At 40.1% G+C, this 26,752-nt stretch overlaps 1 protein-coding gene across 4 annotated transcripts in view; it reads right to left on the bottom strand.

The window, feature by feature from the left end:
- PTPRG (protein tyrosine phosphatase receptor type G) overlaps positions 1-26,752 on the bottom strand; it is a 713,505-nt gene that overhangs the window by 509,074 nt on the left and 177,679 nt on the right. For all 4 annotated transcript variants that reach the window (XR_007150245.1, XM_047849347.1, XM_047849350.1 and 1 more), the window contains exon 2: positions 26,068-26,172. Coding sequence is in view for 3 of the 4 variants with exons in the window: in XM_047849347.1 (XP_047705303.1) it covers positions 26,068-26,172 (105 nt within the window). In the remaining variant the exon portion in view is untranslated. The remainder of the gene's footprint in view (positions 1-26,067; positions 26,173-26,752) is intronic.

Here is a 26,752-nt window from a genome sequence, read left to right as displayed (position 1 = left end):
TTACGCGTCTGAATCTTGGTTTGGGCTCAGGTCATGATCTCACAGTTTGTGCGATCGAGCCCTGCATTGGGATTCTGTCTCCCAATCTCCCTGCCTCTCTCTCTCTCTCTTAAAAGAAATAAATAAGCTTGAAAAAATAATGAAACCCTCTGTTTATAAGTCGAAAATTAATTCAAAGACATACAAATAAAATATTTGCTGACCGAATCAGAGACGAATCTAATTTGCCTCTGATGTAGTCTCATGAAGGAAATTCGCAATAGTTTCATGGAGCATTCCCAAAAATTTCACTGAGGGCCTTACTGTCCTTGCCTGTCCCCCACTCAATATTCTGATATTTTCTAGCTTCATAAAATGGTGTGCCCTGCTTCAAAAAGCAAAATCTGAATGTCATTGTCCAGAGCTCCTGATTAAATGACTGATTTCAAGTTAAATTGTCATCACTGGATTACATTTTATATGATAGCTCTGACTTTGTCTGATTCCCAGAAACATACTTAGTTATTAGCTTTCATGTGTGTCTTCCCTGTCTGGTAATGATGCTTTGTGACCGTTGAGTTGTTATGCCTACTTTTCCTAACATAAGGTATCTTAGTTTGGGGCTCCCCAGGAAATGACCCTGTGGCAACGATTCAAGTGCCAATACTTTATTTGGGAGGTGACCCAAGGAACAATAGGCGAGAGGGAAGGACACAGGAAAGTATTACCCAACTCTGATCAACCAACGACTGAAAGCTGTTGGCAAGGGGTGTGAATTTCCCTTGGCTCTTCCTGACTGCAATGCAAAGGATTCTGTGGCCCTGGGGGACCCGCAAGCAAAGATTTGCAGGTGCCCGCACACAGGAGAAAAGGAAATACAGGCAGAATCCTAACAGCTTGTTGTGCTACCTCAACATCTTGCCATCCCCTATAGATAATGAGCAAGGGGTTAAATAAGTTAAGAAATCAATCTTCCTAAGGCTGAAAGGTTTGGTGGGATGTGTGCTCTCTTAGCTGGCTGGTGCTACCTACCTAGCCCCCTTCACTAACCTACATCCCTCAACCTCTCCTGTCTCCATCCCCACTGCGTGCGGGGGCCTACGAAATAAAGGCTCATCCTTGAGAGATATTTTAGTCTTGTGTCTTCAGGGACAAGTCATTTGTGATGTACAGTGCCAAGCACCAGGCCTTCGGTCCCCAACACCCGCATGTGCAATTAGGGAGGCAATTAGGAGCAATCACACTCTTCTGGCCAATTACTGCCTCTGGCAGGGGGGCTCGCTCTTAAAATGAGACCTGCCGTCGAAACCTACTTGTGCAGCATTATGTCCTCTACTTTTTCTCTCTGAGGATTCATCAGATGTTCCCCCAGTTTACTTTGCTTCAAGCACTCCCACGAGAATATAGAACCCTCTGCAGTTTCTTAGTGGATTTTAATCTACGGCCCAAAGGAGGGGATCTCAAAATAGCAGTGGAACTGACCATAAGTGTTCAGTAACTTCTCAGATGGGCTCAAACTCTACAAACTTCCTTCCCTTAAAATGTGTTGAGTGTGTGTTTCTCTCAGTAAATCTTCTTGAAATAAATGTAAATATTGTTCACCTTTATTGATTTCTCACGATCCTCAGGATTCTATGCTCTTTCTATATCCCACAATATTCTGTAGCCTCTGACCCCTGCCTTCCTCCTTCCCTCCCTCTGGGATCTCATCTCACAGGACTTCCATCTCTTACCTTACTCCAAGTTCCATGATCCCTGGCCAGATCCTAGAGCAAGCCAAGCACTCTTCCCACCACATGTTCTTTGTTGTCCCTGCTGTTCTTTCTGCCTGGAATTCTTTCTGCCTGATGCATCACATGACTGAGAGACCTTCACTCACCATCTACCCAAAACAGAACCATATGGCTGTTATCTACCATAGACCCATTCATTTCCTTCATGGCTACAACAGATGAGTTCTATCTATTGATATTTACCAGTTTCTTGCCTGACTGGCCCACTAAGATGGGTCTCATGGAACCAGGGACCAAAAGGGTCACATTATCCAGTGGAGCCACGACCAAATCATCAAGTATTTTCTATATATAAATAAATGAATGAATGTAAGTTTCCCGTGTGCCTTCCACATGGCAGGTGTTGTAGTAGGCACTGGAGATTCAAAGAAAAGCCAAATACACCTGATACTTGAAAACCTTGGAAATTTAAATGTCAGGGCTTAGAGTCAAAGAAATGGATGAAGGACTTGATCTCGCAAGATCCACCCCCAATTCCACACATTTAGCTGCACACAATCTTGGCTTTATACCACCCTCTTCGATGTGTACCTCATTCTGTGTTTATCCTGGCAGTAGCACACTTACTGTCCTGCATGAATGAGTGCCGGGATCTTGTCAGTCTCTCTGCAGAACCATGAGAGCTTCCCAAGTCCTAGAAGTAACACATATTCTTGGTATCAACAGGGCCTAAACAATGTATTGTCACCTAACAGGTGCTTTAAAAAGACTGCTGAGGGGTGCCTGGGTGGCTCAATAGGTCAAGTGCCTGACTCTTGATTTCAGATCGGGTTATGATCTCATAGGTCATGAATTCCAGCCCCATATCACTGAAGAGCCTGCTTTGGATTCTCTCTGTCTCTCTCACTCTCTCTGCCCCTCCTGTGTGCGTGCTCGCGCGCGCTCTCTCTCTCTCTCTCTCTCTCAAAATAAATAAATAAACTTAAAACATAAATAAATAAAAAAGATCGCTGAAATCAAAGAGGAAAAGATCCTGATTAAAACAGCTCATTTTGCTGCCTGCATGGTACAACAGCCATTAGCCACACGTAGCTATTTACATTGAAATTGAAATTAAATGAAATTTAAATTCAATGGCTCAGCCTCACTAGTCATATTTCAAATGTTCAATGGCCACATTTGGTTAGTGGCCACCATGTTAGGAAGCACAAAAGAGAACATTTCCATCATTGTAAAGACCTCTTGGACGGCACTGCTTTGGATCTTTACAAAATAAAGCTACCAAGTAAACACTTTATTATTTATTGACTAGAAGAAATGTTATTTCTGTGTTCCACAGAGACACGTAATTCAATAAAATACTTCAAATATTTATTTAGGAACTTCTCTATGTGCAATACCAGGCGAGGCCCAACAGAGATTCAGAGGGGAACGAAGCCTAACGCTCACCCCTCCAGAATCTCACAAGGCAAGACCCATCAGTCAGTGGTTAGCTAAACTTTAGCACGGAACTAATAAACAAGGAAGTCATAGAAGCATACAATAAGTAACTCAAATCGGAGGACAGAGCAAAGTGAAATATCTGGCAACATTTAGGCAAAGAAGTGGTTTCTGAAATACGGCTTAAAAACGGGGAGGATTTTCACAGACAACAAGAGGCCATCCCAGATTCAAAATCTGTATAAATGAGAATTCAGCTACAGGAAAAGTCAGAGAATGTTGAGGAATAAAAAATGTTCCTGGCGCCGAAGTACAAAGTCTAAGACAGAGAGAGTATGGCAAATATAAGGCTATAGATGACTGCAACCAGGGAACATGGAGAGAATTGGAGCCTCTAGTTAAAAGGAAAGAATTTCCTGAATAGAAAATGTGGAGCCGCCCTAGCAAGGCCCACTGGTAGACGGCTCACTACTGATGGGAGCTTCCCCCAGTTGTGAGGCTGAGGAACTAGTCCCGTCAAGAGAAAATAATTAACAGACATGAACTTGTTTGTTCCATAACCATCAAGTGGTGTCTGGGATTTCTACTCATGTTTGACAAAGGGGAAATCACCTGTGTTGATACGCGTGTGTTCAATAAAACTAAATTTAAAATTCCAATAATAAGGCGAACCTGGACTCAAAGAAATCATCTCCCTTTGAAGGCACCAAGTCATCCCCATGGCTCTCATTCATCCAAAGAAGAAAATGGCAAAACGCCTTTGAATTAGAGACTAGTTCCAGTCCCTTATCCAATAGTATCCCTTGGTCTCCAAACCACTCCCCAAGACAAAGAGAAGAACCTGGAAATGTGAACTTGTCAGACCAACGTAATCTACTGATATCAAAACCTTCAACTCTTAGCCAAGATCTTCAATGTTTGTTTTACACAGAAATGAGCTGTATATGTAAAATATTTTCAAGAGTGTTGGGCATTTGATAAGGCTCAGTTTCTCTCTTTATATCAACTAAATTATCAAAAGAAAGATATCCTTTATGAGGTAAACATTTCTCTCACAACATTATTTTAGTACTATTAAAAACATACACCTTTGGGGTTCCTGGATGGCTCAGTCAGTTAAACATCCAACTCTTGGTTTCCACTCAGGTCATGATCTCAGTTTGTGGGTTCAAGTCCCATGCTGGAGAGGGCGGAACCTGCTTAGGATTCTTTCTCTCCCTCTCTCTCTGTCCCTCCCCTGTTGATGCTCTCTCTCTTGATGCGCACGCACGCTCTCTCTCTCTCTCTCTCTCAAAATAAATAAATAAACTTTAAAAAAAAGATACACCCATATTCAAGAAATTAGGCAGGCCATGTTGCTATGCAAGCACAACTACACTCTTGAAAATTTTAAATGTTCAAAGAATTTTCTTTGAAAGACAAAATGTCACACAAGTAGCAAACTGGTTAAAACTACTAATGGGCTGGGGTGCTAAGGACAGAGGGCACCTGCTGGGAATTAAGAACTATAGAAAGTGCAGGAAAGGGAACCAACTTGGAACTGTATGAAAACGGGGGTCAGGAAAGAATAAGTTCTCCATTGTAGGGAATGGGTCAGCCCAGTAATCCCTGGGTCACTTTGGCATCCATTTCAATCTTGTCCTAACCAATAACCTTTCTTAGGGTTGTGTTTTCATAGTAACCTGAGAAGCTGCTCAACAGCCACACGTGGACACAAAGTGGGGCTCGGATCCCCGAGGACACGTGCCCTTCACTCTCCACCGCCTGTAGGCACAAATCCACGGAGGGTTCCTCTTGAGTCGATTATATCGGTGCTAATTGTGAAACAACAACGTGAACTTTGGAATCTCCCAAGGAAGCGGTCAAGACAGATTCAGTCTCACACGCAAAACACAAAGTGGAACAGATTTGAGTTCTGCATCCAAGGGAGCCTGCCAGAATCCACGTGCCCTGATGTCCGCTGGCTCTGCTCTGGGTAGGACTCCTTACGCAACAGCTCCGGCACCAACTGTCACATTACTTATATAAAAAGCCAAACTTCCAAGGGCCAGGAAACAAATTCCAAATGGAGTATTTATATCTGTACTATTTTCTGCAAAAATGATTAGCTGAAGCATACAAATGAATAGCCATGCCGTCTGGTCCTGGGCACACTTTTCCCAGTGTACCAGCCAGACCAGCATGAAGATCTCTCGCTTTGGACCCCTTGGTCACCAAACTCATTTAGACTTTCCCCTAATGAATGACCTAGTCTTTAGTTTTTGTTTTTAAATCTTCCTTCAGTGTCATGTTTTGCTGTGTTCTGTGTGGTCACATTTGGGGGACGGATTCCAATCTCCTTGATACTCTCAAAGCCTGGGATGGACAGACAGACAAGTAGAGAAGCTCTGAAGTATTTTTACTCATGGAACAAATTTTTATTAACTACATGCTCTGTGCTAGATAGACCCTTTTCTAGGATCTCACGATACAGCAGCGAGCAGAAGGCAACTTACTTAACCCTAAGTACCTTGATTTTCACACCTATAAATAGCAATGATAGCCATACCCTCATCTCAGGATGGATGGGAGAAATCAAAAGAAACTATTCACCTAAAATATTTTGATACAAGGAAGCATCCAATAAAGTATTACTTATCCACTGACCACTGCCAATCAAAGTATCTCATTTTGGCCACATGTATCAAACTTCTAAGTCTAGGTGTCCCTGTAACTTTCCATCACACGGGAGTCCGCTCCCACTTTGCTATCACTGCTCAATAGTTAGGTATCAATCTGCCCTCTTCCTCCCTCCCTTTCTTTAGCTCAAGCAAAAATTAGTTCTCAAACCTATAAACAATATATACCAGGGCAAGCAAAACGCTGGATTGCCTTCATTTCTCCACTACCGTATCTGGTAAATTTCCATCACCTCAGTCTCTAATTTTAAGTAATTGTTAGAGTATGGTCCTTGTAGCTTTTCCACATGACTACATTTATCCAGAAATCCTCCTTAAGATTTTATAGAATAGATTAATTCTCTCCAAACACAATCCTATCACACCCGACCCTACACCAGCCCCCAACATACATATTTTTTAAGATATGCACCTGCATGTTTTGAATTTAAGCTCAGCAAACCAACATCTGATGTTTTAAATGCTGCCCTTGCCTGTAAAAGAAATTCTTTCATGGTTGATCAATTCATTTATTTTCAGTCTATATATAATGGAGTTGTCCCATTCATTTCTCCCATTCTTGGTGATAGAGAAATAATCAAATCTGAAAAGCCCTGTGCTGAAGTGCATGGGAAGAACTGACACCATATTCCTTGATCTTGTACGCTTATTTTTGATGATCTCTTTAGCAAAAATAAAAGCACAAGCATGTTAGGTATAAATTGTGAAGTCCTTTGGGAGTGTCCGAAATCTAGACACAGTGCCAATGTCCATTATTAAGGAAATGTTTGAATAACATGGCACATCCATATTTGTATTACGGAATGAAATGTGGTTATTAAAATATATGATCTTTATGTACTGACTCAGACGAATATCTGTTCAACATTGTTAAGAGAATGTTAGCAAAAAAGCAAATGGCTTCAAAAAAGAAAATGCTGTGTGTGTGTGTGTGTGTGTGTGTGTGTGTGTGTGTGTAAAAGGTAGAATAGTTACCACAGTTTTCACATCTGCCCAACCTTACTATGATTCAACAAGGGAAAAAGGAGGATAGGGAAGAAGGGGTATCATTTTAACACTGTTCCAAAAGTTCACTGGAATAGGAACACACTAAGCCAAAGTATGAAAAATGAGTTGTGTAGGTACAATAATTATTTTTTGGTATTGGATTTATATATCATCTCCATGGTAATTAAACTGCAAAACAAAGTAAGTTATGAGAGAAGCCAATGGATACAAGTAATAACCCTGAGCATCCAAATGATCTTTAGATGTGAGTTAACACATAAACAGAAGTCACATGTAAAGGTCAGCTTGTATGGTGTCAGTGAAACTCAGACAACTACCAGAATATGAAACTAATATGCCTTTCCACTGACATAGAAAGTTTTTTTTTTTTAAAGACAAAAAGATAAAGTGCTCAAGTTCCCACAACCCTTTTTTTTCTGCGTCTTAGGTGTCAGAGCAAACTTGAGCTTGAACACAGAATAAGAGGTTTGGCAGATTTTCCAGCCTCCACTCAACATTATGAGAACTAAAAGCTTCATTATGATCAAGTGTCAAAGTTTCATCATAATGCATCTTATTTTCTCTTGTTCTCTTATTCTCTTGTTCTGTTTTTTTTAAGGCATTGTACAGTGTGAAACAGATAAGAGTCCTCTTTTCTTTCATTGAATTTGACGCTCTCTACCTCCCCAACCTCCCCAAACATGAAACACAAAAAGTTACAGAAATAAAGGAGGCCATGGCCAATGAGATGGCAGCTGTCCCAGGAGAGAAACAAAAGCCAGGGGTGGGGACAACTTCTCTAGGTCCAGGGGGAGATAAGAGGAAAGAGGTAAAACTCTGCCGAACAGAATTTAAAAGCCCAGGACACAGAGTAGAAGGTAAAAAGAGGTGTGACAAAGGACACTGTCATCCACGCCAAGGGAAAAAAAGAAAAACATTCCTTGGCAGGCAAAGGAAAAGTTTAAAAAGCTTGCTTTCTGCTCTGAAATTTAACAACCCAACTTTTAATTGTGTTAGATATGAATTTGAAAATAATATGAAGAGTTATTAAGCTGTAATTCTCGATAAAATTCTAACCCAGATAAATCCAATTTCCATTTTTTTTTTTAAAGAAGATCTCAAATCACGGCTCATTTTAAATACTTCATGAAGCCATTTCCACAGAAATTAGAGATGATCTGAACGGAATGAAATTGAATGCTGGGGGAGGAAAAGTAGATGCGAAGTTAAGAAAATCATTCAGACATTAGTCCTCACACCCCCAGACATAAAAAACTGTATGTGTGTGTATGTGCATATACCTATATATGATATGTCTGTATGTGTGCATATATATTCTGCAAGCTAACATATTCAGCTAATTAACATTATGACCTTGTCTACCGTTTTGATTTAATTCAGGCAGCATCTTGAATTCCTTATACTAGCAAACGTGAGATTAAGTGTTAGAACTATAATCCTGCTAAGGTGGACAAGGTCTAAAAACCCACCCAATCATTCATCCCTAAATATGAATCTTAAACAATAAATTGTACAAATCAGAGGCAAACATATATCCCATTAACAAGGCAACCCTGTAATGTTCTTCATCTTCAATCTGAGTTACAATCCACTTCATCCATGCTCTCCAGGGCTGACAAAGCACAAATCAAAGGGAAATAAAACCCAGGCTACCCATTTGTTAGAACAAATGGGAAGAAACACTTAAAATCGCCCACTTGCAATAGGGAACCTTTGACAGCTACCTAAATAAATTTTTCAGGTCAAACATCATGGCCAACTTTACCATCTAATAATCTATACTACTGCGCAGTGTTACTACCCATTATTATTACGTCTTGCACACTCTCAACCAAGAGCGATTTTGCTCTGCCTGCTCCCAAGGGACATGTGGCAATGTCTGGAAACACGTTTTGAGTTCCCAGTGGGGGATGTGTGACTCTTCACACTTAGGAAAAACAAAAGGACAACGACAGAATCATGACACCCTGCTTCTTTCTCTCCATACTCTCAATCCCCACTTCTTTTTCCTCTCTCCATACTATTCATCCCTTCTTTCGTCTTAAAATTTAATTTCCAAACTTAAACTCTGTAGGTACCTTCACTGCTAAGGCCCAATCACGCGTCATCTGGTTTGACAAAAATCTTTAATTCCGTGTTACTGCGGATTCCCTTCTTATGGGGTTCATCTACCCATTTGTTGGTGACAATTCTATTATTCCCAAATTCAATACGAAATAAAACCATCCCACACTCCCATACATCATCACCCTCTTAAGGAAGGTATTATACAAAGCACATGTCCATAAATTTAAATGTAGTCATGTCTTGTAAATATTTTCATTTACAGTGACTGGAATACATATTTTCATCACATTAAACTAAATGGCAATTCATCCTCCAAGGAATTCTCTTACACACAAATGTTCCATTTCCACTAAGTAAGGAAGAAAGAGGAAAAAATTTCTGATGTACATGGGCATGGCTTTTCCTTTTAATCAAGCATATCTCTGCACTTCCCAGTAGATGTATGAATCATGTGAAACTCATCCTCTCCAATTTCCCTGTAACCATACTCTAGAATACCAGCATAGCCCTTTCAAAGCTGTTAGGAAATAACGATAGAAGATCCAGCTCCCAAGAACCAATGTCCTACCTAACCTACCGACACTCTTCCCCACATACCTTTGCTTCTCTTCTGAGTGCACAGTGAAGGTGAAGCGCCCAAGAGTGGGATATTAAAGTTTCTGATAGGTCCTGCAATAAGAAAACTTGAATCCCTGTGTTTACCGCAGCAATTCCCCATCTTCCTTGGCCCACGGGACTCTTCTGCCATAGAAAGCCTATTAACAGGCCGCTGCATTCATGTTCCAAGCACAGACTTTGGAACAACGCTTTCTGAGCAACCACCTTAGCCTATCAGCCCCTTGACGAGGACTTCTTACCCCGAGACTCGGTTCTGAGGTAAACACAGAGATCCTCCAACAATTGTGTTCTAATGATAATCTTTTTGCTCACAGAAACTCAACTCCCAGATATCTTGATAAAGACAAGATATCAGTGACGTTGTTTAAATCTTTAAGTAACAGTTAAAATGGCCATAAAAGTCTCCCAATGTCTAAAATTAATTCCTGTAGTAAACGTCCCTACCGAAAAGAGACATACATCACACCTATGAGTTACAGAGATATAAATTCACGATTCGTTGTGATAAATGGTAGGACTAGTGTCTTTTTTGATGAATAACTCACTCCCTGAATCAAATTCCAAGACTATAAACATGGATTCTAATAACCATATTTATGACTAGTATTTTACAGACAAAAATCTGAAATCAATTAATATATGTCTAATTATTATACTTCCTGTCCTCCCAATGCATAAATCTATTCGGTTCTACAATGAGGCCTCAAAATCAAATAGCAAATATTCACCTGAACTTGTATTTTAAGCCTTCAACAATGTAGTGAGTGTCTTTGAACCCTGGAAGTCTGTACTTTCCACTCTTTATATTATAGCTGTACTTAATTTATTAAAGTAACTTAAACCACCTAAATGCCAAGCAATTAATGTGAAAGAATACTTTAAATGCTCTTAATATCCTGTAAAATACATTGTGCAAAGAGCAGCACTCAGTGAAACAACCTTTAGACAAATTACTTAAATGAGAATCTATATATTTGGGGGGTTGTCTACCTAAGGGAAAATTAGGAGAAATTATTTACTATAGTGAAATTATTATGTGTTTGAATAAGCCACCAGAAAACAGAGTAAGAGTACACACTGTAACTTTCTTTAACACTAAAAAAATACTTATTTAAAAAAAGGAAGTGTGGCAAAAAAAAATGTCGATTGTCTTATTCTAGTCACATTTTAATTTTTTTTTTTTTTCAACGTTTACCTATTTTTGGGACAGAGAGAGACAGAGCTTGAACGGGGGAGGGGCAGAGAGAAAGGGAGACACAGAATCGGAAACAGGCTCCAGGCTCCGAGCCATCAGCCCAGAGCCTGATGCGGGGCTCGAACTCCCGGACCGCGAGATCGTGACCTGGCTGAAGTCGGACGCTCAACCGACTGCGCCACCCAGGCGCCCCTCTAGTCACATTTTAAAAAGGAGTAGTTGTTGGGGCATCTGGGTGGCTCAGTCAGTTGAGCGTCCGACTTCAGTTCAGGTCATGATCTCAAGGTTCGTGAGTTTGATCCCCACATCGGGCTTTGTGCCGACAGCTCAGACCCTGGAGCCTGCTTCAGATTCTGTGTCTCCCTCTCTCTCTCTGCTCCTCCCTCATTCATGTTCTGTCTCTGTCTCTCTCTCTTAAAAATAAACATTAAAAAAAATTTTTTTTTAATGAATAGCTGTTTTATATCAAGGATTTTAAATTAGGAAAACATATTTCAGTATAATAACGGTGTTAAATAATACATTTGTGATAGGGACATACTTTCCCTTTTATAACACAGTTTATATTTTCACTAGAGAGATTTAAAATCCCAAATATACTCCTTTTCATATGCAGATGGAGACCCAGAAAATGTGAAACCAATCAGAAATGTTAGACTCAAAATCTAAGAGAAAAAAATTAAAAGAAAAAAATACTCCAAAAATGAAGTCTGTTGTCAATATCAGTGACTAAAGAGAGCCCCTTGGAATTAGTCGGGGATGTGAATCCAAGGTAGGAAAAAGAAGCTACAGTAATTACACATTTTCTTTGGAACAGACAAGTGCTTCTCACATTACCTTCACCATCAACAGGTTTCTGGACTTGAACTTCAAATTGTGGGGACTAAGGGAGCTGGAATAACACACATCCAAACATAATTTAAACGGATGTGTCAATACTTTAATAAGGTGCTATCATTCCAATTAAAAGAAAAATATTTCTGGGCCAGTCTGACATAAAAGTGATTCCCCAACTTTTCAAACTCTCAGTAGACCAACCATAGGACCATAGGAGTATCAAGATACATATATTACCTCTTGGTATGTTTAACCATGGGCATCATTAACATTGATAATTCACTTTCAAAAGAGAAAGGAGAAAAAACTTTGAGCTCCTGGGAGCAGTGACCCTATAAATCTGTCTTTATATCTAAACATGTGTAAGAGGGCTTGGGACAGAAAAGTACATAATAGCCATCTGCTCTGTGGAAAGCTCAGGGTACCATGATTTGTCTAGATAAATACACATGCATTTATAACCCTCCCCCACATGCAATGTAATTTTTGTTTAATCCATACACAGAAGATGAGGAATCCATGGCCACTATTATAACATTATTATAACTCGTATCAAATATTAAGCTGCTGACACTTGACAAAATGTTGGATCATGATGACCTATCAGTCATCATTTATAGCTCTATTTTCCTTTCCACTCCCTTTGTTAAAAGTGATCACTTAAGAACGTGTGCTACGCCCTGCCCAGCATTGAAGTGACTTGTCAAGTTTCACACTGGATAACTATAAATTTTCTCATGGTGCTGCAATGGCTTGATCAGCTATGCTGGAAGGTCCTTCATGGTTAGCAATACGAAGACAGATAATATTTCACAGCAGCCTCTTAGATCAAAGGGTTGACACATGGAGTAGTCACCAGGGACCTCAAAAATAAAACAATAATAATAAAAGCAATCTCACCGCCTCTTTACTGTGGTGTGGCTATCACTCATTGCCTTCACAAGACATGAGAGGTGGGCTTTTCACCCAACCCATGTTGTGATTCATTCCTTTACAATTCTATGCCTCGACTCCTAGAATGGTCAGCTTGCCAAGCTTTCCATTTCTCCCTTCCAGTCTCCACAGAGGATTGAATACCAAGCTGCTCAATGGACTCTGGAATACCTTAGCCACACTTCATGACTCATCCTGTTGCATTCTTGCCACAGAAACCTGACTCAGTTGTCCAACTTTGAGGATTTGGATCAACAACTAACTAGAAAGTGGAATTCTCATCACATCATGGCAACCATCTGTGTAAACGCAATGAGCTCTGGCAAGCCCCTCCCAGAGGGTTTCTCAGCCTTGGCACTATTGACATTTTGGGCCAGATAATTCTTTGTTATGGAGGCTGTTGTGAGCACTGTAGGCACTGTTAGAGCAACCTGGGCCAATCAAGATTCTAGATGCTAGAATAAGGCCCAGCTGAAGTCAGCAGTGTGATTTTAGGTCCAACATTTAAGTTTTCTGAATTCTACTATTTCCTTTCATAACCTCACCCAGAATGCCTGCCCGCACATCCACAGGGCTTAATCCCTTGTTATACTCAAGTCTCTTCCCAAATACCACCTTATCAGAGAAGCCATCTCTGGCTTCTCCTTTTGAAATAGCACCTCTCTGCCCTTCATCACCCTCAACTGCCTTATTTTACTTTTTTTGTTACAGCATTATTTGATGAGATTACATATTATTTTGTGTATGCTTCCCTGTCAGCCTCCACCACATAGGAATGGCATTTGTTTCTTTTGTTCTCTGTTGTAGCCCTAGTTCCTAGGACTCAGCCGGCCTCATGGCCAGTGTTTGACAAATACTCTTTTGGCAAATGCCTCAATGAATTGAAGACTAGAGGAAGGAAGACAGACAGACAGACAGACACACACACACACACACACACACACACACACACACAATATTCACTAAAGTCCCTGATTTCTTTAGCCAAAAACATAGAACCTCAGCAAAAATAATGTTTAGGTCCTGAAGTAGTACAATTCCCCAAGACCACCAAGGGGAAGAGGGACCTATAAGGGGCCTTTCTGGAATTGAGCAGCTTGTATACTTGGGAGTGTATACAAGTTTTTCAGGAAGATCTTAAATCAGCATGTGTACCTAACGCTTTGCATTTAAGAGAATGTTTGCATGTATAGGGTTGTCCTCTTTCCAAACGTGGTTCCAGTGACTCACAGCCTGGGGAAGGGGGACAGACAGACAGGTTATATCATTGCTCAGGAGAGGTCTCTAACTTGCTCCCTAGGAAGCCACTTCCCCACCAAGGTTTCTGGGGAAAAAAAGGGGGGGGGCATTATCTCAGATTGCTGGTTTGAACATCAGTTAAGACAGAGCAATATGCCCAGTGTCTGAGACAGTCTGTACTCAGTAAATGTACCTGCTGGCTTCTCTATAATGTCTAAATCCCCTGAATAGCACTGTCCAATAGGGCTTTCTACAAGGATAGTGAAGTTCTATATCGCTGTCGTACCAAAGGGTAGTCATTAGCAACTTGTGGCTACTGAGAACTCGAAATCTAGCTTTAATGAATTTAAATGTAAATAGCCATGTATCACCAATGGTGACAGAACTGGAAAGTGCAACCATGAACACTGTGAAATACCCTACATTCATGAAACTTTATTATCTTATTTGCAACCATGTCAGGCTTCTAGAATCAAATTTTCACTTCAAAAGGAAAAAAATTTCTTTCTTATAATTTCTTCCCTTATTCAGCATCACATGGTTGCTTAGCTTTCAAGATCCGGAAGGTAAGGAGGGTAGCAAGCATCATGGGGTATTTTGCCAACAGCCAGCCATTCCCCCTGCTATTCTTAGGTAGATCCTGATAGGTCTGAATCTCTTGCAGTGACTGGATTAAGCATGAACATGTGACCCAGTTCTGACCAATGGGACAGAAGGGTTGATTGGCCAGGAATTGAGTGCCTAGAGGAACATGTTACAGGCACTTAACTAGAGACACAAGAAAAGGATACCTTCTCTTCTTTCTCTGGCCTTTGTACCTCAGCATGTGACTTCTGGAACTGCTCAAGCTGTATTCAAGTCATGAGATAAGTGATTCTGAGGAACAAGCCCATTGATGGTAAAGCATAAACAACATGGAGTACACTTTAAAGACGGCAGAATAAAAGATACTGCCCAGAAGTGCCCTACCTCTAGAGGGCTATCTTAGATCATAAATTGCCCTTATTATTAAGCCTGGACAGTCAGATCTTTTCCAGAGGCTAAAACTTGGAAATGGATGCTAAAACAAATCTTTATATGAAGACATGCTCTTGGAAATAACTTCTGTGTGAATATAGGAGAAAAATCCTCGTAATACTGCCAGCAGCCAGGACTACTCATAAGACAAAGGGAGGCAAATCTTGACTAGTTCTTTCTGGCACAGCGGGTATGTGGTCCAATTGGCCCTGAGTGTTGAAATTTCCTTTTCACACCCTAGTGGATGGTGAGAGAAAGGGCAATCTTTATATGAAGAGGATGTTGTAAGATAGCTCATTAAGAGGTGGTATAAGAATGTAAAAGCCACAGGACTTCAAAAAGTGTCAAAATCATTCCCCAAGAGTGTGGACTATGTATTTCACAACAGTGAGGAGAAAATACCTCCATTATCACAGTGAGCCCCAGAAGCAGAAACATGCTACAAATGGCTTCTCTCATCTTTGCAGATACTACTCAAACAGCCTAGAAGAAGTTCAGGTTTCATTTTCCTGCTCAAATTTCTCAACAACCAATCACTACTACCAAATGTACTAATGGCATGCACACCCTGCTAGAAGGAAGAACACTGTCCTCACACTTGGAACTAGGGTAAGGGTGGGACAGAGAAAAATGGGTTCCAGGGGGGAAAGAGGCCAACAATAATTGGGGCAGGGCAACTTAATGATCCCTTTGGGAGTAGCAAAGTTTCACGCAGCTTCAAGAAGGAGCTCTTTTCCTCCCAGAAAATGGCCTTCCAACTGGGAGAATGTAGATCAACACAAACAGGAAATCTGGATCAAGTGGTTTCCCAAGTCCAGGAAAGATGTCAAGGTCAACTAAATTCACTAAGTGGGCTGAAGAGCATAATAATGCTCTTATTATATAAGAACATAATGCATACCTCACCACACCCCACTCTTTCACTATGAAATTCCCTCCATCAATTTAAAATATTTAATAAATCAGAGGCAATAGCCAGTAACAATGGCTAGTGGAGGATGTGTACAGATGTCCACTGTTTGATCCTGGGGAGGTCTCAAAAATAGGAGGAGTGGCCAAGAAGGTTATGGAGGAGAAACTCACGGGGCTTGGCCCCAATGTGTATTTTAAGATTTTTAATCATCTATATGGCTATGCTAGAAGCAGGACACACAGTGAGTCATACTTTTTAAATTAGGCCACTGAATATTTTCCCTAATTTTTAAGCCAATTCAAAGAAACTCTTTACCCTCTGTGACTTTTCACGTCACAGATACAGGTTGATCGTATGGCATACAAGAAGAGGCTTTCAATTCTTCCGTGATGATAATAATACTTCCTAGAGAAGAAGATTTATTTTGCCATATTGGAACACCAATTGTATAAATGCTAAGTTTAAATTTTTCTTCAAACTGGTTCACTTTTTATAAAATCTTAAATATATAATAGGAAATTTAACCAGCCCAGAATGGAAAATTAGCATAGCCTGCCAAATATTAAGGGTACCAGGATATAGTAAAACCCACAAGATCAAATTCTAAAATACTCTCCCCCAGCTGAAGGCTCTGGACAAGAACTATCTCCATTAAAAAGAGATACTGGTAAGTGACAGAAGTATTAAAAATTTATTAGCACCAAACTATGACGTTCTCCTTGATAAACAGGACTTTATTATGTTAAACGTCAGTTTCTTATATAGGGGTAGAGTCATTTCTCATGACATCATATCACATTCAATACTACACTCAGGGAAAACACTATTTATTAATACTATAGTAAGATTAATGAAAAGTAACAATTCCTAGAGTTACTACAAAGTATTACATAAGAAGGTAAGGTTCCATGGTATGTATGTGTATGGGTGAATATAAATTAAAAAGAAGACAGGTTAAATTTTAGTAGCAAGAACGACAACCAGGAATATGTACTACCCTTGATGCTACTGATTTCAAAGAGTCATGTGAAATTACCAGCTGAAAGGTGGAGGTGTGGTTAATTTCAGGATCACTTAAGAAACCACTGAAGGCTACGGCCCCTGGGTGGCTCTGTCAGTTAAGCGTCCGACTTCGGCTCAGGTCATGATCTCACGGTTCATGGGTTCAAGCCCCGCATCAGGCTCTGTGCTGACAGCTCAGAGCCCGGAGCCTGTGTCAGACTCTGTTGTCTTCCTCTCTCTCTGCCCCTCCCCTACTCACGCTCTGTCTCCCTCTGTCTCAAAAATAAATAAACATTAAAAAAAAGAAAAGAAACCACTCAAGGCTAACACTGCCACGGTACACTGTCCTCAGACTGGAAGAATACAGAAGGTAGCCTGACATCAACTGAACCATATAAGACTTTTTGCTCCTGTACAGATTAATTACACTTGAACTTGTGGACTGAGTAAATTCAGTCTTTAAGCACATGAGACACTCATACCAGCTACATATGAGCAGTAATAAAAGTTCACAATCCAGCCACCATGCCCACCCCATGAATAAAAGAGACAACAAGATAAAGAGTGCAGTTCAACTTAATATTTCAATAAAGAGAATGGCCAATAAAGTGTTACTCATCATAATATGTATCAATGACATTTTTCCTGCCCCCCCCCAAAAAAAAGAAAGAAAAAAAGAAATTCCACATAACATAGCTTACCAATATCCAAAGGGAATGGTAGAATATTTCCCTATTCAGGGAGTCAGGGTAGTGGGTTTTATGAACCAAATCAGATATAATAAATGAGCACATAGTGTTAGGTCAGAAAAAAGATGACCAGCCTTTAAGTAAATCACACAGCACATTCGGATAATTGCTTTCTAGCTTTTTTTTTTAGGCATGTATGAGGCTAGGAATATCTTTCTTTTGAAATTTTAAAGTAATAATGTCTTTCCACTAACCCACACTCCCCCCACCTTTGCCCCCAACAAGCTAGTTTCAAAGGAGAGAACATCATCCGTTCAAATTTATAACCAGGAAAAAAGATACTTGACTCTGATCCATCACAGATATGAAAAGATATATACTTATAGATAACTCCGTATGCCTTCTGTAGACACTAAATTTATAGATTATTGAATATTAAGATTTATGTTGTATCAAAGCAAATATTGACCTTATCTCTGCCTGGCTCAATATTTACTGCTTTGTTCAATAAATCTTGATGTTCATTTTCAAACTGAGTCAATATCAGTTCATTAATTTCTGCACAGTTCATATCAGCATTTTACAAAATTTGAAATGCCAGTGGACTGTTCCACCTAAAAAGTTTGGATACAGAGACAAAAGAGCTTTTACCTCCCTTCTGGATTTCCTTTTAGTTGTTCCTTTCTTTCTCTCTCCTCAAAATTGTTACAAAGGCAACTGCCTACATTTAATACCATTCAGCCATCTACTCTAAAATAAAAGGATTACTTTAGGAAATATTATGAATGTACTGGTATAAGAAATTAAAATATTCTAGATATAATTCTGTAACATGTTAAAGTATTATAGATATAAATGTAAAAAAAGGAAATATCCCTCATTTTTCAATAATAACCACAATTAACTTCTGTCTATAGTCTCCAGACCTCTCAGCTCTAATCATTAATAGGACCTTATTACCCACATTATTCTAGTATCTTCTGCCTATTTCACTTTGGTGGATGCGTAGAGTATGAGTTTCATCGTAAGAATGTAGTATAATTACCCAAGTCCCTCGTTATGATTACTTCGTCTGTTAAACACAATGTCACATTGGGGATGTTCACAAGTGTTTCTAAAACACAAATTCCTAGAAACAGAAGTGCTGGACCAAAGACTGTAAATATTTAACATTTTCACACATATTGCCAGAGAACCCTCCAAAAAGGCTCCACCAACCTACCTTCAGAGTCAGTTGAAAACCCACACTCTCAGGCTTCCATTTAACCATATTTTAAATGTCCCATCAGAGCAACAATTGAAAGTGTTTATCACTGATATATATTACTTGACACGAACACAGCACTGAACAATATTTCATCTTCCTAAGAGGCTTTTCCAAGGGTCACAAGGACCCTAAGGAATTTACTGATGTCCTTTACAGCATACAATAGCATCCATGAACTTGGCAAACACTCATGAAACCATCTCCAGGGAGAAGATGCCAAGAAATTTAAATACTCAGGTGGCAAAGATTACAAGAAGGTTTAAAAAAAAAAAGAAAGAAAGAAAAGAAAAAGAAGGCATCTTTAAGATATGAGAACAGTCTCTTTCCAACAGTGGAGGGGGGGAGGGATGGAAAGAAAAAGCCAAACTTGGCCAAGTATTGAAAAATGCTCAAGGTATCTTAAGCATATGGCAACACACTTTTCTCTTTTATACATAAAGTCCTGATTAGTGTGTGACCATATGTGTTTTTTTCTCACCCTATCTATCCTTGTAATCACAGATCAAGTGTAAAAGAAAAAAGTACCTATAGGAAGAAACAGTTTGTTCTTCAATGTGTTCCCTACCTTGAGGCCCTCCTATTTCAAAACATTTAACTAAGAACTGGGAAATACCAAGATTAATTACACACAAAGGTTCTGTTCAAGCAACATAAGGTTTAAGAGAGCAGGAAATACAAAACACTACACCATATCTTAATACTCAAGTCCAAATTTTTTACCTTCATACCCAGCCCATCACTCCTCTTGACTCATTTTAAATTAAATGCAATGCCATCTTCGATCATCCGGGGGATTATCCTAGACGATTTCTTTTGCATTCTCTTCCAGATACTAATGGTAATGAATTCCCATGAACTCTTTCCTTTTATCTCTCAAATCTCTGAGAATACAACTTCACCATTTTTCATCCTGCCTACTTCTCCCACTGACCAATCCTTAACCCTACAACCAGTGGTCTTCTTCAAATATAAAGCCAACATACTCCATTTCCACCACGAAACCTTTAAATGCTTCCCCATCACTCTCAGATAGATGTTCTAGGTCACTGGTAGAATACTGAAAGCCTCTTCATGGTCCAATACTCTAAATATTCCCTCAGCTTCCTCCACCCTACCATATGCTCTACACTTACTGAGCTCCTTTCGTTTCCCCAGTCACTGCCAGGTCATTTCACGCCTCAAGGCCTCCTCATGTCCTGGAAAACACCTGCCCGTCTTTAACGGCTGGGATCAGGCAGCAATAATTCTGGGAGCCTCTCTGACCCCTCCCATTATAGCACAACACCTGACATACAGTAAGTAATTAATAAGTGTGTTCAGTGAATAAGTATCTTCTACTTAGAATGGTACATAGAGTAATAGGGAGTTATAAAGAGAGAAATAAAGTGTAAAAAACAAAGAGAGGTTGGGGTGCCTGGGTGGCTCAGTCAGCTAAGCATTTGACTCTTGATTTCAGTCCAGGTCATGATCTCAGGGTTGGTGAGATCGGGCTCTGTGCTGACAGCCTGGATCCTGCTTGGGATTCTATCTCCTCCTTGCTCTCTGCCCCTCCCCTGTTCATTCTCTCCCTCTCTCTCAAAAATAAATAAGCTTTTTTTTTTTAATTAATTTAAGAAAAAGAAAAACAAAGGGAGACTGATAAGGGAGAGGGGGTTCAGGCTAGGCATCAAAGTGGAGGGAACATTGAGCTGGGACTTGGAACATGAATCTCAAGACTGATTCCTCCCCAACGGTCCGGTTCCATCAGGTAAGAAGCTCTCTATTGCAAATGCAATGTCTCTAGGGTAATGATTCCCTTCAGAAACTTCACAGGAGGCTTTAGAAGAAGAGCACACAATACAATATTAATATGAAACTCTGAGGTTCTAATGTGGCTTCCATTCTCCCAATCACAAGAGCAGACTTCTACAGGCAGGTATATTTTGCTTTACCCTTCATAGGCATTATTAAAAAGAGGCATGGAAATTATATTTTAGGAATTTAATTATATCTTAAGTTCACCAGGGGAGCTGATTAAAAGGATCCAATGGGGAAGCCTTTTGTAAATCACCCACTAATTTATCTGAATTTCATGGCAGGATCCCCTTAGTGAGTCCTCAAGCCCAGACTCTGACAGGAGTTCATTTATCTGTACATCCATTCACCCACTTGAAAAATATGCACCAAATAGGCACAAAATGAGATACTCAGGCACACAGCAGGGAAAAAAAAAAGGACTTATAATCCTCATCCTCAAGGATTCTACATTTCGCTAGGGAAATGAAACATACACCTCCATGCACCACATACTCACACGCACGTGCATTCTAAAACAAGATGTCTATATGAAGAATGTAGTGGGGTGGCATATAATTAAGAGCCAAATGGGTAATGCGTATTCCACTCCAGAGCGGGGGCCAAGAATTATAGCAGGTGCTTACATATGTTACATATAACCCTCAAAAAGCCATCCTGCAAGATATGTCCTCTTTTGGTCTCCATTGTACAGCCGAGTAAGTCAACAACCAGGACAATGAAAAGGGACCTTGGATGCCTCCTCCTATGATGTCCTGGCCACAGCTGGAATGCCTCTTAGAATAATCCTGCTTGACCACTGCTCAGCACAACACCAGACACTTCTTGCAGGCAGTTTTGGCATCACTCATCTCAATTTTGGATGCCTCTAACAATGAGAATTGTCCCCCCTTGTACTGGTTGATAGACACTTTCTACGCAGAAGGAACATGAGGTATGGATTACCCGAAATGCAGAAAATCAAACAGGGTAAGTAAAAAAAGGGTAGAAGAAACCGCAACTTACATTTCCCCAAGTCTCTAAGGGGGAAGAGAAAAAACAGATAGCTTTATAAAAATGCCTCCAATTTCCCCTTGAACTTGCTCCAGATTTGTTTCTCATTTCCCTTTCCGGCAACAATGACCTACCTAGCATTTGTTACTTTTTGTGTAATAATTACAGAAGTTCTGGGCGAATTCCAAAATTCATGAGCTGTCATCACTTCAAGTAACACAGAAAAATATCTGTGTCTTAGTCAAGTAAAACTAACAGAGATTATTTTAATATTTCCAGTGAGATACTCTTATTCAATCTTTGGGGGTTTTTTTTTCCAGTATAATTCTGAAATACATAAAGAGGTCTTTCCCCTTTTGTCCCTATCTTGGAATAAGGAAAATAAACCCAAAGATAGAAAGTAATCTTGAAATTACAAAGCTATTGTTAACATTTAACAATAATAATATCTTACATTTATGTTCCACTTCGTATCTCTTATGCATGAGACTTTCACATTGGACTCAGATATTATGACCCCCCCCCCTTTTTACAGTAGATAAAAATAAAACCCAGAGATATAACCAATCTTCAGATGATCCCAATGGGACCAGAGCACATATTTCCAGGCTCCTCAATAAACAGTCCTCTATGCTAGATGTTCACAGTGGCACTGTCTGATAAGCCTACAGAAGTAAAGATTTTAGCATCTCAAATGTAACGAGGAAGTGTGCATTACCCAAAGTGATACGGACAAACGGAAATAACCTGGTTAGTCCTAATGCGAAAGTTACACTAACATTAATGAACTACTGTCGTGACAATATCCCCAGTTCGAAAACTTGCACAACTCTCCTAAAGTGAACGTGGTGGGATGCCAGCAGAGTAACTGGGTCAGCATCAGGCACCAAACCCCACCTCCACAAAGGCAGCCTACTGAGCAGGACGTAGTAACCCAGGGGCACGGGGCCCCAGAAGCGCCAACACCCAACCCTCTCCCTGATCCAGCTCCTGTAGCACATCCTTCTCCATTCATCTCTTTCTTCCTCCCCAGTCCTTTCCACCAGACTCCCTTCTGAATGCTAACTAGACTTGCTGAGGACACTGCAGCTCAAGGGAAAATGCAAGGGAGGAAAAAAATTTTTTAAAAAGAATACATTTTCCAAATCTCTGAACAGTTCTGTTTATAAGTCAGGCTAATATCTGCTCAAAAACCCAAGCTATCTCAATGTGAGCAGGAGTTGGTAAACCTTTTCTCTAAAGGGCCAGATAAAGATATCCTAGGTCTTTTGGTCAGTCTGTAGCACCTACTCAACCCCACCACGTAAGGGGCCGTAGGCAATACCCAAAGGAGTGGGCATGGTTGTGTTTCAGTAAAACTTTATACACAAAAACAGCCATGCTTTGTATAGTACAGTTGAGGATAGTTTGTTTAAACCCTCATTCCCAAATCCCAAATGGGGAGTTCTTGTGAATATAACTGACAAAATTTAGCTTACTCAGCTCCCAGTATAACCAAGCGATCACCCAGTGGCCCGTCACAGGTACCCACTGAGAATTGCAATTAACAACATCAACAGCACCAAAAGTAGTTAATAATCATGTCAAAAACAGCAGGAATATTAGGTACTGGATGCAAGAGACTATGTTACTTTTCACACATATCATCTCATTTCATCCCCAAAACAACTCTATGAGGGAATCGTTCTTAATTATCCCCATTTCAAAAATGGAGAACCTCAATCTACAAGAAATTAAATGTCCTCCCAATGTCACAAAAATATTAGGAGACAGGGGCGCCTGGGTGGCTCAGTCGGTTAAGCATCTGACTTCGGCTCAGGTCATGATCTCACGGTTCATGGGTTTGGGCCTCACGTCGGGCTCTGTACTGACAGCTCAGAGCCTGGAGCCTGCTTCGGATTCTGTGTCTCCCTCTCTCTCTCTGCCCCTCCCATGCTCATGCTCTGTCTCTGTCTCTCACTCTCTCTCAAAAATAAATAAACATTAAAAAAAAATTTTTTTTAAGTGTTAGGAGATAAAACTCCTATTTGAGCCACAGTCTACATGACTTCAAAATTCATACTCTCACACACCATACCCCCAAAGCACCAATGATATTATCTTAAGAGGAAGTAAGACAAATCTGTGAATTAGAGGCATGAAATTAAAATCTAGACCATCAAACCAACCTTTTAGAAATGGCCTGCTTCACTTTTGCTAAATTTAAAAACAATTCCCTCTACAAACAACGAGCCTTTCCCTTGGCACACCAGCTTTCGAAGCAGCATTTATACCTAGAGGTGTATATACCTGTATCTCAGAGCAGACCTCTGGTCTACTGTGGTTTCAAGGCCTTGGTCTCAAGTGCCCAAAGTGACAGACAACAACCCCTTCCTGATCTGTCTTTGTCTATTGGCCAAATGCTAAGAAGTGTCTCTGATGGACCCAAAGTCTTGTTGACATGAAAATCGATATTCCAGCACTTTGGAGTGAAGCAACCATGGATACCATAGAATTTTCAGGAAGAACTAAGTTAAAGCATATGGACTATATACCATCAATTGATATCTGTCTCAATCTTTTTTTCTTCTTTTACTTTTTATTTTCTCCATTTTCCCCTTAAGGAAGTAACTTCTCTGTTTCTTCCAAACCACTCTATAGCCTTCTGGGAGATTCCTCGTATGACTGTCCTATCCCACCCAGGAAAAAAAAAAAAACCAACTAGGAGAGGAGTTGACAAACTACAGCCTGTGGACCTTATCCAACCCTACCCAACTGGCCACCTAGTTTAATACAGCCTGTGAAATAAGAATGGTTCTTCTATTTTTAAATGATTGAGGGGAAAAAATATAAAAGGAAGTATAATATTTCCTGAAACATGAAAATTGTACACAACTCAAATTTAAGTGCTCATAAATAAATTTTTCTGGAAACCCAGCCAGTTTATCTAGGATTACCGATGGCTGCCTCTGCACGACAGTGGAAGAGAGACCACACGTAGCCTACAAAGCCTAAGATATTTACTGTCTGGAGTTTTTACAGAAAAGAGGTGCCAAAAGCCTGCCACTGAACTACTAGCCCTTCTGCTGATAGAGGCAGTTCCCAGATCCATTCCAGAAATGCATTCCGGAAATGCAAAACGGAGACTCATTAGGTCCACTGGAGTTAAGGATGTCAACAACTGCTCCATTCCAAAGACTGCACCACATGCATCCATTCTTAACTGAGTGATGGCAAAAGTTTTAGGTCTTTCATTTCTTCGCTGCCACTTGCAATCAGAGATGCTGATGGGATAGAACTTCCAATTTCCTGCCTAACAGCATTATTATTCTAGATTGATGAACTGTAAATAGCAGGCCACTTTACGCCTCCTCCTAACTGATATGGGAGCCACAGGGTACAAAATGATAAATTTTCTTCGCGTTTCTTGGCAAGAAGCTACGTATATATGTAACTCTGGCCTTCATCGCGCAATTTCCTTCATTTATCAGAGATGGTGACAAAAAGGCTCTAATTAGATAATTCTAATCACAAGGAGTTGGGTGTGATGGAAGACTTCAGAATCGCTATCTGTTCCTTGCAAAACAAAACAGATAGGCTATTCTCCCCGTAGGGGCAGGAGATTTATCAATAGACAAAAGGATGCAAAAAGCCAATAGATAAGGTGTAATTAAAGATCAAGCCTATAAATTTTACAGTGACATAAATTTAACAAGATTTGCAGGTGGAAATTCAGGATTGAAAACCAGAGCATCATGATGAAAATAATGCCTTGCAATTCTATATGCAATGACATTGCATAAACACAGATTTATTATTAATACTAATACCCCATGCCTTCAAGCCTTTTCCTACAAATTATTTGAATTATTCAGTGCCACCATAATTTCCAAAGTTGTCTATCTTCCTCAGCCTTTCCTCCTTAATTGGCTACAATACATTTTCCATATATTTGTAAGCATCAAAATCTCGTTTGGAACTAATAATCCACCTATCTTACTTTTGATGGTTGCTGGAAGCATCATCCAGAAATGCCTGTATATTCTTGTAGGTGTTCATTTTTATTCCCCCCTTAGAATGTAAGAAAATTATTTGCAGTGTAACATTCAACATAATTTTAATAATGCTCTCTTGTCTCCACTGGCTTGAAGGCTAAAAGTTTAAAAGCAAAAATGAAAAGAACTCCAGAATGCCATAGAGGGCTGAAATATATTCAACTAACAAGATCTGACTTGAAAATAAAGTTGCATTTTTTTTTAGATTAAAGCACAACAGATCATTTTGATATGTGACGCTTTGTAATATTTAGCAGACATTTAGCAGCTGAAGACTAGCCTTGTATTTGCTGCTTTCTGAAATCACAGCCACTGAAAAGACAGAAAAGAAAAGGCTGTGTCTTTTGGGAAATTACATGTTTGGTACAATAACTCATTAACAAGTAAAGTTCAGAAATAAATGCAAATTGAGGGGGGGGGGAAGCAGGTTGAGAAAACAGGTGGGAGAGATAAATTAAGGTACTTATATAACCTTGAGGAAAAACAGGCTCCGGTGTTGCAACTTGTAATGAACTACCAAAGGTTTGAACAAACAAGTTAGGTGTGAAACTGATTGAAAGAGTACTCTCCGGTGAGTTTCACGGGGTTGGTGACTGGCCTGTGTGATCCTGGTCGGAACACATCAACTCACCGGAGTAGGCCCAGTACGGGTCACCTGAAGCCTTACGCCTGCGGATCTGCGCTGAGCTGCCGTGTCTGCTCTCGTGCAGGGCCCCGACGTAGCCTTCTGTCAAGGCTGGAAGAGAGGGAGAGCACAGTGAGTTCACTGGACATAGGAAGGGTGTCCAACACACCTCGGGTGACTTCCCAGAAGCACACACCTCAGGGATAATGGAATAGAACCTCTTGACTTACAGAAACACAACTATAGGATAACCTATATTACCTATAATATAGGTTAGGATAACCTATATAACCAGATTATCAGGATTACTACGAAGAGTAGTTTACAATGAGCCTTTCCTTTGAGTCACCAAGCATGGTGCACTAAGCCCCTGACATATAGTATCTTACACAGTCCGCAGAACACTACTAGACAATACATCCGGTGGTCCCAGTAATGAGAACATTCTATAGATAAGCAAACTGAACCTTACAGAAGTTAAATAACTTTAACTTGCCCAATGTCCCTCAACTAGTAGACTTGGAATCCACGGTTTTTATTCCGGCTAGGTAGATAAGCCTAGGTCCTAGCTTCGAAAGGCCTCTAAGCCTTATTTGATCTTCACAGAGCAAGGGGTCATTTGGTCTCTTTTACAACTGGAGGAATTAAGGCTCAGGGACACTAAGTAACTGGTCCGAGGTAACACAGATAA

Source organism: Prionailurus viverrinus, chromosome A2 (assembly GCF_022837055.1).
Source record: "Prionailurus viverrinus isolate Anna chromosome A2, UM_Priviv_1.0, whole genome shotgun sequence".
NCBI lineage: Eukaryota > Metazoa > Chordata > Mammalia > Carnivora > Felidae > Prionailurus > Prionailurus viverrinus.
This window is presented reverse-complemented; position numbering and strand designations above follow the sequence as displayed.